This window comes from Ammospiza nelsoni, chromosome 2 (genome assembly GCF_027579445.1).
Source record: "Ammospiza nelsoni isolate bAmmNel1 chromosome 2, bAmmNel1.pri, whole genome shotgun sequence".
Classification (NCBI taxonomy): Eukaryota; Metazoa; Chordata; class Aves; order Passeriformes; family Passerellidae; genus Ammospiza; species Ammospiza nelsoni.
Genome location: NC_080634.1, coordinates 13,580,311 through 13,595,802, shown reverse-complemented (window position 1 = coordinate 13,595,802; position 15,492 = coordinate 13,580,311). Strand labels below are relative to the sequence as shown.

General features: G+C 32.8%; 1 protein-coding gene across 1 annotated transcript in view; it reads right to left on the bottom strand.

Annotated features, from left to right (window-relative positions):
* The window catches only part of NCAM2 (neural cell adhesion molecule 2), a 272,795-nt gene that overhangs the window by 80,334 nt on the left and 176,969 nt on the right, over positions 1-15,492 (bottom strand). The window contains exon 9 of the mRNA XM_059493913.1: positions 12,647-12,797. Coding sequence (XP_059349896.1) covers positions 12,647-12,797 — 151 coding nt within the window. The remainder of the gene's footprint in view (positions 1-12,646; positions 12,798-15,492) is intronic.

Sequence of the window (15,492 nt, the reverse complement as noted above, 5' to 3'; positions counted from 1 at the left end):
ATGTTTATTTGTGGAAATAAGACTTTAAAAATAGCAAAAGAATACCAAAAAAGGTTACAATGTATTCTACCTACTGCAGAAAATATGTTGTGTGTACATTATTTAGGACACTTTTTGTATCAGTTCCTTATGAAATTTTCAAGCTCTAGCCAAGGAAAAAGTTGGTGTGTTTTTCTTACAAACCTGACTGGTTTGTAAGAAATGTTTGCATTTAGCATATACCAAACACTGAGTCAGACACAGAGGAAATTGTTGGTTTGCAAACTAAATGTGATCTTCGGACCACAATGCCACAAAGTGACAAGACTTATCTCTTCTATTCAAGGTTTCTCTGGAGAGCAGGAAGTTTAGTGATTTCTATAAAATGAGAGGGAGTAGCTTTTCTTCTCTTCTTCTTATGTCTTGGGTGAAAAGTAGGTTATTTCTATCAAATATTTCCTAATTTCATTGTTACTATCTTTTAACAGTATTAAAAAAAAATATTTTTTCACAGAAACTTCCTTAACGATTTAATTCCAAAAGAGAATTATCAGTTACAGCTGTTGCAATGCTATCTCTTTTTAATATCTAAGACACATATACAAATATATATGTGTATATATATATGTGTGTGTGTATATATATGTTTTGATAAATAGCTCATAAATGTTTTTGTATATCACTCTGAAAAATCTATTCTAGTCCTCTGACATATAGCTTAGTTTTAGGCATGAAAGTTCCTAATAGGTGTATGAGAAACCAAAACTGAGCATCTTGAGTATGAAGCAAACTTTAGCTTCAGGAATGGTTAAAAACAACTGGGTTTTTTCATTTTTTTGTTCTCTGAACTGCACATTTTAAACTTCTTCCTGTTTGCCTCTGTGAAAAAGCAAAATTTTTGATGACATATGCTGCTGCTGCATCTAGGCATATATACTGAGCAAAAAGAATTGTTATCAATAGAGGTTTTAAAGCACAGATCAAAGCTGTTACATTGCTCAAGGCCAGCAGCATTTCCTTTAATAACTGTTCTGCCCTTCTTTTTGTAGAAAAACAAGCATTTTCATCCAAATAAGTAAAGCTTGCCTGGCTATGAATTTATTTACGAGACAAAGGAGTTCATCTTTCTGCTCCAAGAGTTTTAATAAGTAATTCTAGACATCCTGTTTTTCACAGACCTTTAAACACCCCATATTTCAGCAGCTAAACAGTTTAATGCAAAGAACAGACTATCAAAGAGTCTTCAGAGTGTGATGTCTTACTCTACTGGAGAATATGAAGAAAAAAGCAAACTGCATAACTATGTTTTATGGTTAGCTATGGTCAAGAATCTCAGAATACCAAGGCTCAGAGCCTTGGATTTCCTCTGGAAATTAGGTTCATGGTGAGAATCGCTAGTAGGAAAACTGTACAAACTCATTTCTGCATGTTCAATAGATGGATCAATAGCATGTTCAACAAATAGATTGGAAATCTCATTAGAGTCTTTGTGAAGTTGCTTCACAAATTTTATGTAAACACTGTGTTCAACGTGCAATTTCTCACAATAACTTCAATACATTTATGAACACTGGCATGAATGTTGAAGATTAAAATATACTCTGAATCTGAGAAATCCTGCTTCCTAGACAACATTATGTGGTTTGATGCTCAAGACACATGTAGCAAACTCAAATCCTATTTTAAGACTTCCAAGTGAAAAAGTAGTGCACACTTCTATACTGCAGATAAAAGCATTTAAGAGAACAGGGACTTCCAGTTCCAATTTCTCTCTCCTCTAAAGGTAGATTTTGGACACCCATTGTATATATTTTTTGATATTTTAAAAAGTATAGGTGAGTTATGGACTGCCATCTACCACCAAAACTACAGGTATTAAAAGTCATAAACACAATAAACAAGTAGGACTAAAAGTCTGTCAAATAAAGATATATCCCAAAATAAACAACTCACAATTGTAAAGCATTCCCCTCAAAAAAGAGCTTTGTAATTTCCCTCAAAAACCTGTGTAAGAATGCTTTGCAGACATTTCCCCAGCATTCAAGAGCTCCAGTATACAAAAAGAAGAGGACTGTACTAATGACTTGAAATGGAGAGATTAGTTTAAAACAGATGATTTTTGATTTCCCAGTCAGGAACAGATTAAGATGCCTGGAGCTATGTTTTACAAAAAGAATATAATTCTGTAAGTAATTTTCTTTTTACAGTACAAATAAAAGATAATTTAGATTTCTTATGAAACTAAAAGATTGAGCTGGAAGGGAATAATTTGTTTATAAAGAGAATTTGTTTTTTCTTATATGCTTTTCATCACTAACTGCTGTTTAGTATGCTTTAATGGTTACAGAATTAGTATTTCTCAAACATAAACACACATTATGTTTAATATAAATGAATAATGAAAAATAACAAACTTTAAAGCCACGTCTTTGAAAACATAAGTCTGACTATATTATATGTTTACAAAACCTGATCCCACCAGTTTTATAATATAACTAACAAACAAATTACATTAAAAACCAGAATATTTATCAAAAAGCTCTATCAATTGAAAATGAAGTAAAACCAGGTAGAAATGAGAAAGTGGTTCTATGAAAAGATCTTAAAATGCAATATATTTATTCTTTAAAAAAATAAAAGATTCAATGGAAATCAGTTAGAAAATTAGAACCATTAAAAATAATAATGCTTTCTGCTTAGCTTCTATGTAACTGAAAATTAATTTACACCTGACAAAATTTAATGCAGGGTGCAAATGAACTGTTCCTTTAAAGCTTTTTTCGCAAAAAGTAAAAAGTTAAGATGACATACTAGAGTTCTGAACAGATAAGTAGAAGTAGGAGCTTGAATACACTCCAATAAAATAAATACACCCTGATGGTATTTCTTATATCTGACCTTTTAGCACTTTACTGAAAACAAAACAAGTAAAATCCCCCAAAGCTGCAAAAACTTTACAAAATTTACCATTGATATTATTTAATAGATGCACACAATATCATAGAATAGCTCAGGTTGGAAAGGACCTTAAAGATCACCCAGTTCCAATCCCCCTTGCCATGAGCAAGGACAGCTCCCACTATCCCAGGCTGCTCAGAGCCCCATCCAGCCTGGCCTTGAACACTTCCAGGGATGGGGCATCCACAACTTCTATGGGAAACCTGTTCTAGGGTCTCTCACCTTCATAACTAAAAAGAATTCTCCCTAAAATCTAATTTCTGATAACTCTCAGTTTAAAACCATTGTCCTTATACTATCACTGCAGATAACAAAAATTCTCTCTTTTGCACACGGAAAGGCTGCAAATGTCTCCTTGGAGCCTTCTCTTCTCCAGGCTTATCAACATCAACACTCCCAGGCTTTCTCCAGCACTCAGGCCACCTTCATGGCCCTCACCTGGACCTGCTCCAGCAAGTCCATGTCTTCCTTGTATTTGGCATCCCAGAGTTGGGGGCAGCACTGCAGGTGAGGGTCTCACAAAAAGTGGGTACAGGGGTAGAATCACTTCTCTTGACCTGCTGGCCACAGAGCTGTGGATGCTGCAGCCAGGATGTGATAAACTCCATAAGGTTTTAAGGCTCAAGTATGCAAGATTGAATATTAATTTGGAGAGATTAGGCAACCCAAATGAAAAAAAAACGCCTTGAAGGAACAAAGACTATATCACAAAGACATAAACCTAAACCAAGCTATTCTATGGGTGCAGGATTCTGTAAGAAATTATAAATTTAGAATGGCATTTTAGAGTAGTTAATGTCATGGTACCAGCATCAGCTAAACTCAAGCTGATTATTTTGCCAAGCAAGAGAGAAACTGACAGGTTGGCACTCCAATTAGAACGAGTTCTGGATAACCTGTGTAAGAAGATTATTTAAGAGAAGCAAATTCTGACCTGAAAGCTGTCTCTAGCATTTAGGTATCCTTGTTAGTTATAATGTCCAGGAACAGTGGTTCAAGAACAGACTAATACATCACCTGCCTTGTCCAGAAAGTAATTAAATTAAGGATGACAAAGATCCAGCTCTGGTGTATGTTTGGTGTCATACACAAAATTAGATACAGCAAATTGCCTGATTCAGTACATGTGTCCAGACTACTAGAATGGAAAACTGGTGTGCAGAATCAGATTTGTACTTCTTAATTTAAGAACACAGGTTTTCAAAATGTGGCTATTTGTTTCCCTGGAACATGTAATAAAAATATGTGACAGATTGTCAGGTCTAAGACTCTGGGACATTTCCTACAGTATATTATTGGAAGCCTCACTCTAAAATGATTAATGTTGGCATGAGTTTCCCATCATCAAGGACTTTAATAAACCACATCCTCTGGCAAATCTAGTACTGTCCTTGCCATCAATCCTGTAAAAGTGCCTCAATTTTTTGTAACTCTGCCACAATTTAGTTAACAGCCATCTATCTTTCTCTTGTGCTTTCTCCCTTATACCTTTTTCAATAGTTAATATTTTAAACTTAATAGCTCCTCCTTGGATACGAAGCAGAAGGACCTCCACAGAAAAGTACAATAACTGTCACATATTCATTTGAAAGAAGAAATAATATTAGAAAGACTTCAAAAATGTGGTTAGGTGACTATATTTTAATCTATAATCATTCTTAAAAGGAAGACAAGAATTGGAAAACTTCAGCTACTTACTGCTACTATCATAACCCTGTGACTGTAAGGAAAAACATCCAAGACCCACATGAGAAATTTCCAAATAGAAAAGCTAATGAAACTCATCACATATTGATTTTAAATTGTCATGATTATTAGCTATAACCAGAGGGGTCTTTTTTTTCTGGAATCCAACCCATGATTTCAAAAGTTTTGAGAGATACTTGTTTCTTTCAAAGCAAGTGCAGAAAACATCACATTTATTGTAAGACTTCCTTTCCCCTTCCCCATTCTCTTAGTTCCTCTCAAAATTCATTAAAATATGACATTGATATTCAATAGTATGGTGTACTATTGACTGATTCTATCTTTATGAAGAGTAAGAGCCCCCTCCTACTGACAAACACTGCTAGTTCCTGGAAACTTTAACTTGGGTATTATTTTTAATATTCAAACACTTTACCAATTGCTCTATTTCCATAAGAAACTTTTTGCTAGATGCAAAGCATGTTGACAATTGTACATTATATAATATTGGGCAATGAATGCATGCATGGCTCAGGTGCTTGGTGCTGCCAGAATTGTAGAAATTCAATGTACCTATTTTTCTTTGAATTTCACTTGACATTAAATAATTGTATTTGTTTTTGCTTAAAAAAAAAAAAAAAGACAACAAAAAAAAAAAAAAAAACACCCAAAAACCACAAAAGACAAACTAAAGCCCAAGAAATTTTAATGTCATAGAAATGTCTGCTTTGAATTGATAAAAAATTGATTTAAAATTGCCTAAAGTAGTTTAAATTAGAAGGACAAATTCTAAAGAAAACACACCTAGGTAAAATAAACAAAATAAGCCACTAGTGATGTATAAAATAAACTGTTTGCACATGTCTATGATTCATTTTGTATGCCTGTGAATCACCAACACTGGGAATCAGATCTAGGACAGGAAAATTCCCCTACAGATCCATCACACTAGCAGCAATTTTCATTTTAGGAATAAAATTATCAGGTGCTGCCCATTGTTAACACATTGTTCTCAAATGATGCCAGTTTGCACCAAATTTTCGATTGTTACACGTATTCCAGGACAGAATTACTGGAATAATTTAGTATGGCCTGACTTCTCCATCAAACATTAGATTACATTATTGTCTTATAGGCAGAAGTGAAAAACTGCAATGTTTCTCTCAAAGATCCCAACCCCATCTTTCTTCCTGTCCTATGTGTCACATTTCCAGAACAAAATTCAGTCTTTACCGTCCATATTTTTCTACTTGTCACCCTTACCTCCAGAGTTAATGTGCCTCTCTCATACATTCCCAAATCATAATAGTTGCTGTATTGAGCTAGGACTCTTAGCCTTTTCATCTCTTTACTTAATTTTTACAAGCAGTGCTGTCCAGAAAACAACAATAAAATCTCTAAAAATTAGTTTTGTTCAAGTTTCAAATATCAGTGCTACACTTATCATATCACACAATTATTTTCTTCATTATACTCAGATGCTGTGGCTCTGCTTTGATGGATCTGTCTTGGAGCTATAAGAAGGCAACAATGCTTTTTTTTCATTCACAGGTTATTACTGTGTAATATGAATTTTATGTAGTATGAAAATACTTGTGAAACCATGTAAAATTTATCATATTCATTATCAGTGTAAATATTTAAATTTCACAATGTAGAACCAGACTCAAGGAGGTATCAGAAAATTCTTCAGTTTTTTTCTACCTTTGCTTTTCACAATTGCAGATGTGAAAATTTATGACAGTAAGAAAAGATGTTGAGGCATATATATCCATTAATAACTAAATTATTAGAAAAAGAAACCCCAAATTATTTTATTCTTTCAAAATTGTGTACTTCTATTAAGAAAAAAGTAGCTAAAATGTAATTAAAATCTACTTTAATTGATAGCAAATTAATTGCAAGATTAACAAAAACATGTAGTAGAGAGCTCTGTTAGGTAAAAAATTATGATAAATTTCTAATATGAATATCATGTTTAACAAGTGATTAACATATATTTAAGCAAAATGTTTTTAGGATGGAAGTATTTTACAACCTTTTCGGCTAAATAATAGGTAGATTTATTATATAGATGAATAATTTTTCCATTTTACCACACATCTGTAACATCAGAAAAAGAAAATGGATGCATTCAACTGTGATTCACTCTGGGAAGTTTGGTGAAATGGTTTTGGAAAGTGACTGTATGTGATAAACCTCATATTTTGCACAGAATTCAACTTTCTTGTCCCCTTGAAGTCACAGCAGTGGCACAGTAAGCTTCTTTCTGTGCAAGTGCACAAGTGCAGAGAAGAAAAATGGTAAATCTTACAACTGACATTCATAATACGTCAAAATTATCACACTTATTCCATGATGTTAAAGGCTGACCTTTCCATCTTTGCTTTCTCATTTTAACCTATGAATTTGACAGGAAGAAATGTAACTAAAGCCAATAGTATTTTATTAGAAAAGATGGATTTTTTTTCTATACTATTTCAATATTTTTTTTCTCTTGATTGTTCTTTCTGTAATTTGTTTCTTTCCCAGGCCATATGTTTGTATTTATTAGTGTTGTTTTCTGGCTGTGATGACAGGATAGAGCTGGGTCCTCATGACTAATGGATGAAGGGAAGGTGTAAAGAAGACAAAGTCAGGTTTTTTCAGTTGTGTCCAGGAGACAGGAAAGAGGCAATGCCATTTTGTGATTCTGTGAGCAGTGATGGGATGTGGCTGCACTGATCTCTTTTAACAGAAACCAAATGCAAATTATGAACTGTTTGAATCTATCATGATTTATGATGGCAGTAGGCAGCTGGAACCTTTTGTGACATTTATCACAACGTCGAAGTTTCCCAGAGAATTGTGGATGATCCATCCATGGAAGTGTTTAAGGCTAGTTTGGAGGAGCTCTGAGCAACCTGGTCTAGTGAAAGTTGTCCCAGCCCATGGCACAGGGGTTGCTACTGGATGAACTCTGAGATCACTCCAAGCCAAACTATTCTATGATTCTGTGATAATATTTGTGGCATCTTGTGCAAAGTAATAGCATTTTAACCAACTGAAAACCTTTCTTCCTTGAAGGTAAATACAATTTGCAGCTCAATCTCTCGAATCCACTTTTAAGTAATGCTGTATTTTTTTTTGCAAAGATAAAAAATTAAATTGCATGAATCCAAAGCATCCCACTCAACTGCAGTGCAATACAGCTAACACACAACAAAACAGAAGAATAATCAGTTAATGAAACCAAGTTCGATACTGCAACAGTAATAAAGTTGCTTTCAAATTGTGGCTGGGGAAAAAAACAAAATCAAACACAAATGACTGTTAATGATAAGCAATACAGTACTATAACAAATACTGCACATTTTTCTTTACAGGCAAAGACTATACTGCACATGTTGCATGATTATTTTTGGTTTTACCACCCAAAGCTGATATTTAACTAATATGGAATATTACTCCAAAATCATGTTTGAATGAAAAGCAATATTAAGAAAACATTCATATTCCTGGAATACACTAAAAATTACTTAAATGCATTTTCTCAGAAATTGATTTTTAAGAAATCATTTTTATCAACTACTCACATGGCTGATCTCATACAAAAATGAATCATGTTACTCAATGTAAGATATTTGTCATAGATGATTCTATCTCAAAATATTACTCTTTGAGCACTGTGAGGAAATAAGCATTTTTGGACCATCCAGCTTATCTAATAGCTGTAATTGAAATTGTAACCTGAAATTGAGAGGTTTAACTAAAATAGTGATGTAAAAACTGGTAATTTCAGCTAAAATGGTCTCTTAGTCAGAATGCTTCCTGGATAGTGTATGGGAAAACAGAATTTTCCAAAGGCTGTGGGTCAATGGCTTTCCTGGTAGAAGGAGTACTGTCCAAAGGAATTTGCACCTGGTGAAACAGGGGGTCAGAAACAGTAACATCTTACATAATGTGTGCACCTGGGAGGACAAAATTAAGTGAGGGCTGTGAAAACTTCCGACAGGCTAATGCCAGTTTGAACAAAACGAAGGGAAAACTGTAAGGGCACATAGAGAGTCTTTCAAAGATCATAAGTGTTGTTCATTGCTCCTTGTTTAAAGCTTTTTCAACTTAGCAATGATGTAGGGGCACCCTAACTAATAATACCACTTGAAAGATGATCTAGCACATTGAACATGCAAAAATTTCAATTTTTCTTCAGTGTTAGTTATGCATTGAAAAATTTGTGAAACCTAAGACCTCATGTGTCTCTCATCACTAATTTTTCTTTTATCCAGGTCTGTATAATGCTTTTAAAGATTAAAAATATCACATGGAAATGTAAACATTTGTATAGCAAAACTAACTTTGAGAGACACCTGATATTATAAGCAAAATCAATTTATAATTCACTAGGTTTAATATATTTAAATTCCTCAGGCTGTCTTGAAAACCTCATCTTAGCATATGACCTGCTCTATCTCTTGTATGTATTTCTCTAATATTTTTAATTTTAAAAATAGTTATTTCTCTATGATAAATATGTAGATAATAGCTACAGACACATCCTAATACCCAATACATATGATATATTCCACTTTTCAATTGATTACTTATTATTACTCTCATCCAGTACACACTAGGCTTCATACATTAAAACAAATTTTGAAGCTAATGAAATCCATTAATAAATAATATTTGAAAATGGTATTTAATTTTGATGTAATTTTGATTTACCTTTCAGACTTTATATAAGGAAAATTAAACATAACTAAACACAAAGATGACTTGGTGGGAAGAAATATTTAAAAATGCCCCCTGGTTCCCTGCAATTCATGTCTTCACAGCATTTCCTTCAGATAAAAGTCAAGGTTAACTGTTCCCAGCTGGTATCAAACCTGATAATCTCTTCCTGTCCTAAAGAACTGCTCTTATCACCAGGAGCAACCCCAACAGAGAACAAGGATAAAGCAGGGAAATTCTGTGCAATCCCACTGCCAGTTAAATCTCTGAGAGGGGTCAGGAAGTAAAAGGATGAGACAGTGACACCAGAGCGCTCAGTGCCTTCATTCAGCCTGTGTGACTGAGGTGGCATTGAAGGATGGGATGGAAGCAGTTTCCTCTCCTGACTACACAAACTGTCATATACAATAAAACATAAAGAAAAATGCTATAGTTTTGTTTCTAACTTACAGAAAGGGATGCCTGCATTGTTTACTTCCATCTAGAAACTAGATGACAATATCAAGAATTAAGTTCTGCTTATCTATTTATATTTAAATTTTACAATAGTTTATAGCTTATTTATAATAGTTATTAATTAAAGATAATGGTTTATTTATAATAATAAGTAATCATTTGATAATAGTTTATTTATAATAGTTATTATTAAAGATAATTCAAATTTCTGTTAAAGTGGCTGAACTGCAAGACTCAGCCATACCTGAATAAATTCTTCTCAAAAACTGTTTGTAAGAGAACAAAACAAAACTAATAAAAGAGAAAAATTAAACTATTTTGAAGGGTTTAATGCAGTTTTTTAAATGAAAATTTGGGGAAAAAAAAGTAAAAGCTCTGATAGCACTGTCAGTTATTATGCTGAAGAAATGGCACTTGGAAAATATTAAAAGGAGAATCAAAACTATTATATACTGACTTCACCGAATCCCCCCCTTTTTAATGGAGTGCTACAAAAATACAAATTAATCGTTTAGTTTTTGAACCTGAATCTTTTGTTGAAATTCCCAAGCCTGCAACTTATGAAGTCACATAGCTGGAATGACAGATAAGCATCACACAGCTTCATACAGGAAGATGCTGAGAAGGACGGTCAGAGGTTAGGACAACAAACAACCAAACTTTGGGTGGAAATGGGGGCAAGGAGGTGCTGAAAGGTTCTTGAAAGGGGCTGTTTTGTTACAGAAGTTTCTGTCAGAGGCCAGACTGATGGGATATGAGGTTGCAAAGATGCACTTCTTCCTCCTGGGGACATTATTTTTAAGAACAGGAGAATTCTTTACCATTAAACAAGTTCTTTCTTTCCTGGGTTAGACAAATAAGTTATATTTGAAATTCATATACCAGTTCAAAGTTATTTGCAAAGGAAAGCACAAAATTTCTCTGAGTCATTAATCAGAATATGAGACAGACCTATATTATATCACCCCAGAAACACTTGCTTTGCATCATAGAACTACTTGACTTAAAGGAATTGAGGAAAATTGTATTTCTGTTAGTCAAACAATACCTGTGCTGGAAAAAAATACATTTGATTTAAGGCTCGCTATCAGTTGAGTATTTAAAATTTAAAACTCCAGTTTTAAAAATATCATAATAAAAATCTTCAGTTATACATTAAAAGTATCCATTACAATGCTTGATTTCTCTGATAGTAGAATAATATTTCTATGTTCTTTATAAACTGTGTTTCCTCAGAGGATTTTAGAACTGTAGAAAATTTTATGCTGTATCAAAAACTGTGTCTACCAAGGCATAAATTCAGACTTTAAGTTATTCCATTTTCTCATATACTGCATTTGATTGTTCCCACACATATTCAAAATTCATTCTGCCATACCATAAAAAGACTGCTACTTTTAAATTCCTTCCACATCATCTAAAACTTTCTCCCTGAAAGGTGTCTTTGGTTATAATAATGTATTGTATCAATGCAGAGGTTTTATTACGCCCTCTGGTATGAATACTGTATTGCTAATAAAACCTTACATTTCGAGTGTCCATGTTTCATAACATGTGGTGCAACATATCTCTCTCCTCTGAATTCAAGATATATTAATATTTAATACTAAAGCATAGAGGCAACACAACAATAATCAAACCATGTATTTAATATCATTATATGGAGAGTTGGCAGAATTTTAGAGAAACTACGCCTAATTTACATTTTTATCTATTTTTTCCCCTTTATATACATATAAAAAGTTATCATTGCATGCATTAAAGAAAACAAATGTAGCAAATTAGAATTTATTTCTTAGGTCTTCTGGCTTGGCAAATCTCTCCATTCCTAACACCTAAAAATTCTTTTGATCATTCCTCATTTTTCTTTCAGATTTATATTCTATGCCACAATGCAATGCTTCCCTGCCAAAAAAGAGCACACAACTGTATAGTGAAAGCACTTTCAGAACTCCTCAGGAAATCACTCCATGGTCTGCAATCATTACTTTTATTTCTGTGCCACAGAATCCTATTCCAGCTTTTATCTTCCCACTGGAAAGAATTTTTCTGTTTGAAGACTCAGTTCAAACAGGCTCATGCAAAATCTACTGGAGATGCAAAATAATTGTATCTAGAAATTTCTAATAAATGAAGCAACAATGAAATGTTAAAAAAGGATTTTTTTTGCTTAATTTTTTGAAGACCTTTTTTCGTGAATTTGAAGAAAAAGTTGAAGAACTAATTACCCAATGAATTTTTTTACATTTCAGATTTATATCCTCTGATTGGCTTCTCAAGTATGAGATTCTTCTAAGCAAAAATAATCTTCTTTTTCTCCTGGATAAAACGCAAGAGCTTGGAATAAAGACAATCTCTAAAAGAGACTGTTACAAACATGATAACTCCAGGAGGGGTATAATAGTGGCCAGACACCTTTTAGGGATTAGTAAATCAGAGGACTCAGAAGCAAAAAAGAATCTTTGTTGAATCTTAGGAAGTAAAGCTCAAGATTTAGCTGATGCTCAAATCAGTCCTTACTTTATCCTGCTGAACACTTTTCATTCCCAGCACTCTCAGCTTGCCCAGAGATTTGAAGTTATTAAGCTTAGCCTTAAGTTAGTGGATAATAACACTGGAATATGATTTCAGAAGAAATCCTGTCCTACATAAGTCACCAACACACCAACAAGAGTCTTGTTAATTCAGAAAAGACAGGATTCTTCCACAGAGGAATGAGCTACAGGACATGCTTTCTTCATTTGTGCAAGTTTAATCATGAATGACCACGAAAAAAATGACCTTCCATTAAGAATGTACTTTTTTTTTCTTTTAAAACAGATTTTAAAAGAGAAAACAAAATATTAGAACTTACATTCAATATCAAGGTACATGCTCTTTTGGTGCCCACCAATTCTACTTGCCGCTTCACAGTCATATCTCCCTGAATCTGACAACTTCACATCTTTAATATGCAGTGACGACTTCCCATGCTGCCCTTTGACTTCTATACGGCCATCTGGGCTCTGTTTACATTGATTCAGGAAAAAAGAAGGTTTTATATGTTTATATATGTATATCAATGTAGAATTTATAGATATTAAACACTGCTGATAAGAATGACTGTAGCATCTCTTCACCTATGGTGAAGTTATTACTGACAGCTAAGCAACTTCTAAGTTGTCCAAATAAATTAAAAAAATATAGATAAACAAGTTCTCTTTCTAGGCAGAATAATAAAAGAAATAAGTACATGCTTAAAGGAACATTGTCAAGGGAAACCACAAAACATATCAAATTATAACAGCAATAGTGAACTACAGACTGAAAACTTCTTTATGATCTCACTCACTGTGTTATGATGCTGTTAAGAAAAATGCATAGATACAATACTATATCTTAGAATTCACACAGCATTATCTCTGGTCATTACAACTGCAGCTGAACAGAAGTAATGCCTCAGACAATGAGCAAAACCCAGAATCTTACAACTGCTAAAAAATCTTGAACCATAAATACAAATAGAATTTTTGGATTTCAGTTCCTTTTCATTCCATGGAAAAGGCATGAAAAAATGAATAGTGGCTTTAAATTTTCTAGAACATAAATTTTATAAAAAATACTTATCAATAATGACTGTCCTTGCCCCTCCCCATCCCTCCCCACAAATTTGTTTTAATTTATACAAATATTGGGTAAAACAAAACAACATAAAGTCCTCTTCTTGATGCTTCAAACTTTATGAAATATTATGCCTGAAGAAAAAGAAGTTATTTTCTTCTGCTCTTTACTTAAAGCATCATACAATAGTTTGGGCTGGAAAGGACCTTAAAGCTCATCTCATTCCAGCCCCCCTGCCTCGGCAGGGACACCTTCCACTAGATCAATTTGCTCAGTCTCATCCAAACAGACCTTAAACATTTCCAGGGATGGGGCAGCCACAGCTTTTCTGGGCAACCTTTGGGAAATTTGTTGTACTTTGTCATCTCTCACCTTGTTTAAGGGAAAAAAAAACTCCAAATATGATTGAAAATACTGATGTTAAGCTACCTTAATTATTGTAAGGTGGAAAAGGGATGAAAACTCAATAATTATTTGACTGCATGACGTTACACTGGAAGCAGATTTTTATGTTCAATTCTATAATACACACACTCAAGTTTACTGCATATTACACTCAATACTCACCAAGTGGCAGCTGATGTTTAAGTGGTTGAGCTTTTAACTCATTAAAATTGTTCCTTTTCTTAATAAAGGAAATATGTCACAATTTAGAAATATGTCACCTTAAAATATTTGATGTAAAGCAGTCAAATGAAGCATGCTGTTTATAATGATTTCTATAGAAAGAAAAGTATCCTGATCCTATGTAAGAATCCAAGTAGACTGAATTTTGTTTCCTGTGAAAATGGTTCACCATAGCAACATATATTAAAGCTCTTGAATTCTAACCCAGAAGCCAACATAAACCTCTTTGGATTGGCACAAATTAGCAACTTAGACCACTTAACTATCAATTTCAATTCTGAAAACTCTATTTCTACAATATGATCAAAAAAGGAAAAATTATGGTATTGCTAGTAAACAACAGTTTACTGCTAATTAAAGTAGTGAACATCATGGCTTTTGGAAGGAATTCCTCAGCTAATTAAATGCAATTTCTTTTTAATAAACCATTGTTTTCTAATTTCTGATACAAAACCAGATTTATATATATGTAAAACATAAATATAAATGCTTATTTTTATAGCATTATATCTATTGCTTATATATATGTAAAGCAGGTACATTCTATGACATAGTTAATACCGGTTATGAGCATTTTCTTCTTTATTTAAATATTAAGCATGTAATACCATGGCCAAACTACATTATTCCTACCTAAAATCTACATACACTTCAGAAATTTAATTTCTGATTTTAATTCTTGATGACAAATATTTCCTTAAGAACTTATATTTTAAATGGTGAAACAACCTGAGACAATGAATCATAGATAACAATAGTAAATACTTTATTAGTGATTCATTAGCTCTGTACTCACCCCAAATACTTTAATTCACTAGTACATATTTCACTATAAGTAATTCCATATATCCCTAAGCACATAAATGAGTACTAACAGATGTAATACAAGAAAATAATAATAAAAATAAGCAGAAAGATCCTTAAATTAAATAGGTAATTTACAGTAATTCAAACAGGTAATTACAGTAAATTAAATAGGCAATTTACAGGTAATTTCACAGTAATTTCTCAATCTCCTTTTAGTTTACCTAATTATTTTCTAATACTGATGGAAAAAAATGTTGACTGTACTCAGCATAACTTTCCTAAGTTCTCACATTCTCTTATTCAAATTTAGATGATGTAACATATCTTAGATTTATAGGTAGGACAAAACTCAAGCTATAAATACTAATAAATACTCTGAATAATAGCTAATAAATACTCTGAATAATAGAAGATTTTCATATATCATTTATTCTTATAATCAAATATATGGTAAGAAACATTGAAAGAGGGATTTACTAGGTTCAAAGTCCATAAAACAAATAAAACAATGGTAGGCAAGAAAATTTCACTAGAATTATAATAAAAATATGCATTTACTAAAGAGAATTTCTACTTATTTTTAGGTTTATGTGTTAAAATTGCTTACTAAATCAAGCAAAAATTATAAATGTGTTCTGCTTCATTGCTTATAATGCATATTATACT